The sequence below is a fragment of the Solanum dulcamara genome, chromosome 4, assembly GCF_947179165.1.
Source record: "Solanum dulcamara chromosome 4, daSolDulc1.2, whole genome shotgun sequence".
Classification (NCBI taxonomy): domain Eukaryota; kingdom Viridiplantae; phylum Streptophyta; class Magnoliopsida; order Solanales; family Solanaceae; genus Solanum; species Solanum dulcamara.
The window spans coordinates 19129886-19135307 of NC_077240.1; the positions used below are offsets into that span (position 1 = coordinate 19129886).

The 5422-nt window shown below is 38.3% G+C and overlaps 1 protein-coding gene across 1 annotated transcript; it reads left to right on the forward strand.

Moving 5' to 3' along the window:
• Window positions 1-3107: 3107 nt before the first annotated feature.
• On the forward strand, window positions 3108-5039 carry LOC129884076 (uncharacterized). Its single transcript, XM_055958443.1, has 3 exons — window positions 3108-3214; window positions 3709-3997; window positions 5032-5039. Exons 1-3 carry the CDS (start codon window positions 3143-3145, stop codon window positions 5037-5039), a joined length of 369 nt encoding a protein of 122 aa, XP_055814418.1. The 5' UTR covers window positions 3108-3142.
• The last annotated feature ends 383 nt before the right edge of the window (window positions 5040-5422 follow it).

Consider the following 5422-nt stretch of genomic DNA (forward strand, 5'->3'; position numbering starts at 1 on the left):
TTTTAGATTTCTTTTACGTGAAATTATATTAATGGAGGACATTTATTTTTAAAATTTAAGAATACGTATAAGTAAATTTTTAATATCTAAATCTAGCATCTACATTAATTAATGATCTTATAATCACGGGTCCAAACACAAGTTTAAACTGGTTTATGTTAAATTATTATGAGACTTAGAACATATAATATTGATTTTATTGAAAAACATAAAGTGTATTTTAATATGATATTAGCATTGATTCAATTGAAAAAATTTCCAATAGGAAATGCTTCTTTATCTTATGAATCCTACATTTACCTATTTAGGTTGGTTAATATCGAATACCAATAATCATAATCATAGTGTAATATACTCATTTTTCATCCAAAAAAAATTCATAGTTGATTTTTATGGTATATTAAACATCCATACTTGCATAAATTATTATTAAATATTTTTAAAATGTAGACACCGCTCGTTGTTTTTCTATTCAGCTATGTAGGTCAATTACATTAAAATAATCAGATTTACTTTTTCAATTTATTTGAAAAAAAACTAACAAGCCTAGCAATCAACATTTCTCACTCTTCTTCTCGATGATGTATATTTATTTTTTGACATTTATATATTCTAATAAAAACATTGTCAAAACTTTCAAAACAATAACAAAAATCCATCCTAAAAAGGCTTTGATCATGCAAGAGAACTTACAGATATGAAATCGAAGAAGATTAGAAGTGCGACGTTTTTCTCAATAAAATAGAAGACTTGAGAATTAAATTTTTTCCAAACTGATCTCCTGAAAAAAAAAATTACAGCAGTATAAATAAGATTGTATTCACTCGTTTTGATTCACGCACGTAGGCCCAAAATATTGACTATATGGTCAAATTAAAGAGAAAATTATACTCTATTTATCTTTGAGTGTCTAATGCTATCAAATTTACCTAATTTTAAAGTTACTATCAAATATGACCCAATAACAAAAAAGAAAATGTTACTTTTCAACTAATGGCCTATTAGCCCATTTAGTTTTTAAAAAAAATATTTTTTTACCTTTTATTTCGGTTCTTTTTTTCCTTTCTCTTCCTCTTATACCCCTCAACTTTAACAAAATCAATGGTATTTCAGAGTAACTCAAATAACAAAAAATAATGACTTAATATAAAATTTCTCTAAATATAAAGGAGAAAACTACTTCTAAATATACTTGGAATAAGAAGAAACTACATAAAATAAAGACAACAATCGGCACCAACAATGGTTAAAGAGAAATATTTTATAGGGAAAAAGGTTAAAAATATTGCTTAATTTTTATTTATTAGTTGAATTTACCCTTACTGTTAAAATAAAGTTATTTTTACTATCGTCGTCTAAAAACTTGTCATTTGTACTCCTCAATTGGACGAAAAGCCACAAATCAACTAAAATTATTGTAATGACCTTGAGGGTGATTTTCGTAAATTTGTACAAAACACGCGTGAACAGTAACACGCATGAACAGTAACACGCGTGAACAGTAACTTTTTGGGCAGAAAATGCCCCTTTCTTCTCATTTCAATATTTTTCAACATTTGTTTGAGTTCTTGAACTCCTTGAGGTGATTTGAGAAGAGATTTTCGAGGCAAAGTATTGGGTAAGTGATTTTTGACCTAAAACCTTCCTTTTTCATTAAGTTTTTGACGATTTTAACTCTTAAATTTTAGTTTCAAACCCCAAAAATCCTTGTTTCTTCCCTAATCCGAATTTAAGGAAAATTGTGATTTCCAACTCGTTTTGAGCTCTATTTTTATGGGTTTTTCAACCATGAGTTCCTTATTACCAATAGAATGGGATTGTTCAATAAATTTACAGATTTGACCCTTTTCGAAAATAGTTAATTTTTGGACCATTTTACCCCCGGTTCCGAAACCAATCAATATGGGTGTCATTGGACTCCTTGTGACGTGTATGTTTCATTGTTGATAGTGGGTTGTCATTCCGAGCGCTGAATTCGAGAGTTACTTGTCCGGTGGAGGTATTCGAGTGCGGTTTCGGCAATTGAGGTAGGTTTGGCTATCTTTCTTTGAGATTGAGATGGGGTAATTAATCATTCATATGTTATAGACTTTGGAATGGGGTTGTAGTATGAGTTGAGAATGTTATATATATTATGATGTCCGTGTGGAGGCTTATTTATTAATGTGTTGCCGTGACGGGGTTTATTTGTATTACATAGCCCGTGTGGGGGCCTTATTTGTTATCTTATTTGCTTTGAGAGCATGTGAATTATGATTTGCCTAAGAGAGAGGCTTGAGTATATTATTTGACTTGTGATGTCGCCTGAGAGATTGAGTTGGGAGTTTTGAGCATACTTGAGTATTGAAATATTATTGAGAAAGGGGTGAATATTTAAAAGAAAGTGTTTCCTTCCCATTACTATTTATTGAGGGTGAATATCATGTGTAGGTTAAGTTTTGAGAACTTTGAACATTATACCACATGTGAGTTGATTATTACTTCCATGCATATGTGTTTTGATGCATTCATCCTCATTCATCACATCATGAAACATGGGAAGTTGAGAAATATGGAAATTCTTTTTGAGAAAGAAAATGAAACACCTTTAAACCTTTGTATCTTGAGTCCCTGACCGAGGCAGTTTTCCGGTAGGGTAGTGGATGCATTGTGATCCCAACCTTTGTATCTTGAGTCCCTGACCGAGGTAGTTTTCCGGCAGGGTAGTGGATGCATTGTGATCCCTTGACCACGAGGAGGTGGCAAGGATAATGAGATATTGTGATTGAGGTATATGGTCTGCGAGACCCCCATGGGTCCTGCTTGGTAGCACAGCTCGGCAGGTGTATACGACAGGCTGTGCGACAGTCTTGATTCCACCGTACCACCACATCATTGCATCATCATATTGCATTGCATTGCATTGACATTTGTGCTGCTTGAATTATTTGATTAATTGTGATTATGAGTTGTTATTATACTTTATTCGTGCCACTATATATATAAACTGGCGGCACCGATGCCGAAGTGGGACTTTTCTATATGCAGGTGGAAGCGTTCCTTAGTTTATTTCATAGGTTTGATTAATTCCTTATACTCAGTCAGCTAAAACCTACTGAGTACATGTGAATTGTACTCACCCCTACTTCTGTGTCCCTTTTTGATGCAGATACTAGTCGGGGTACCCCACGTGGCAGTTAATATTCTAGCGGATTGTGTAATTCTCAGATTAGTGGTGAGGTCCCAGAATTCGGATCGTCACTAGTCTATCTTTATTTTTCAGTCTTTTGTATCATTCAGAGACTTATGTTGTATCTTCAGATTCGAACCTTGTATTAGATGCTCTTTATACTTATGACACCAGGTTTTGGGATAATTTCTTCATTGTTTTTTTTTCTTTTTATTTAAATCGTGGAATCACTTTCCTCTTTGGGAGTCTTGTATGAGTTTTATTTTTAGGGTTACACATCAGATTGGGTTTTGAGATGTGTGCCATCATGACCTCAGTTTTTGGGTCGTGACAATTGGTATCAGAGCACTAGGTTCACCGGTCTTATAAGTTAAAGAGCAGGGTGTCTAGTAGAGTCTTGCGGATCGGTACGTAGACGTCCGTACTTATCTTCGAGAGGCTACAAGATACTTAATAGGAGAATTTCTTTCTTTTTACTCCCTTCGTGCGATTTATTCATATCAAGTGTTGTATACCTCTGATCTATTCCTTCTGCGCAGATGGTGAGGACTAGAGCCACAATTACTGAGGGTGAGGCTGCACCTGCTGCTCAAGCCCCAGTACGCGGGCGAGGTAGAGGACGTGGTGGAGTCAGGGGACGAGGCCGAGCAAGGGGAGCGGCACCTGCTCGTGGACGAGCTAGAGAGCTATCACCTGAGCCCATGTATGAGCATGAGGATGACTTAGAGCAGAAGACTGAGGAGGAGAGGCCATCCCAGCCTCCTGTGGTTCCCGATAGTACTCCGATGCTTCAAGAGCTATTGGTTCGATTATTGGCTAGACTGGATGGTGCTCCTACCTCTGGTATTATTTCAGGTACTATAGGTTCTCCTATCACAGTTGGTGCTACACCGCCAGTTTAGGGGCCTAGTGTAGGATTTCAGACTCCTGGTTCATCTTCAATGCCTTCTATTGCACCTCCGAGATTTGCAGCTCCGCCAGTTTCTGCTAATGCTGCCATGTCGGTAGCTGAGCAGAAGAGTTTTGAGAGGTTCGTTCGATTGGCACCTCCAAGGTTTGATGGTAAAGCCGGAGAGAAAGCCTATGACTTTTTGACTGAGTGTCAAGATAGGTTGTTCAACCTAGGCATTTTAGAGGCACATGGAGTTGCTTACACTTCATATCAATTTGCGGGAGTGGCCAAAGAATGGTGGAGGTCAATTCTTGCTCGTAGACCTATTGGTTCTCCTATGATGAGTTGGGAACAGTTTACTGAGGTGTTCCTTGAGAGATTTGTGCCATATAGCCTTCGTGATCAGCGTAGGGATGAGTTTGACAGACTGGAGCAGGGCTCCTTATCTGTATCTGAGTACGAGACTCGCTTCCATGAGTTATCTCGTTATGCTATGTCGAGTATTCCCACCGAATTCGAGCGGATTCGCAAACTAGTGAAGGGATTCGCCGGTTATCTCCAGGAGGCTACAGCCTCTCTTGTATTGTCTGGGGGTACGTTTCAGAGTATTATTGATCATGCCAGGATGATAGAGAGTATCCGACGTGCTAGATAGGGCGGGGCCAAGAGGTTCCGTCGGCAGGGTCAATTCAGCGATCATTCCTCCAAGGGTAGAGAATATTCGGGTTCAGGAACCCATGGTTATCAGGGCAGACCAGTCCAGGCAGCTATTCAGGGTTCTTCGAGCTCCGGAGGTCGTTTTGACAATTCTAGTTATTCCCCACGGAGTTCAGGTCCTTGAGGTTGTTATGTGTGTGATGAGTTTAGGCATAAGGCCCAAGATTGCCCCAAACGTGCTCCTTCTAATGGACGGCCTGGGGCACCAGTTGTTCATTCTATAGATGCTCCAACTATTCGAGGTTCTTCGCAGAATACTAGAGGTGGCACCCATGGTGCTAGGGGTAGAGTACGAGGTGGTGCTCGTGGTAGTTCGCAGGCTAAGGGTGACCGTCAGTTATGCTATGCTATACCGGGTAGATATGAGGCAGAAGCCTCTGATGCAGTTATTACAGGTATTGTTCCAGTTTGCCATCGTTCTGCTTCAGTATTATTTGACCCAGGGTCTACCTATTCTTATGTGTCGACTTATTTTGATGTGGGTATTGATTATGTGAGTGAGTCCCTTATTGTGCCTATTACTATTTCTACCCCAATAGGTGAATCTTTAGTAGTGGATCGGGTATACAAGGGATGTTTGGTGATATTTTTGGGTAGAGAGACCCGTGCAGACTTGATTTTATTAGACATGCTTGATTTTGATG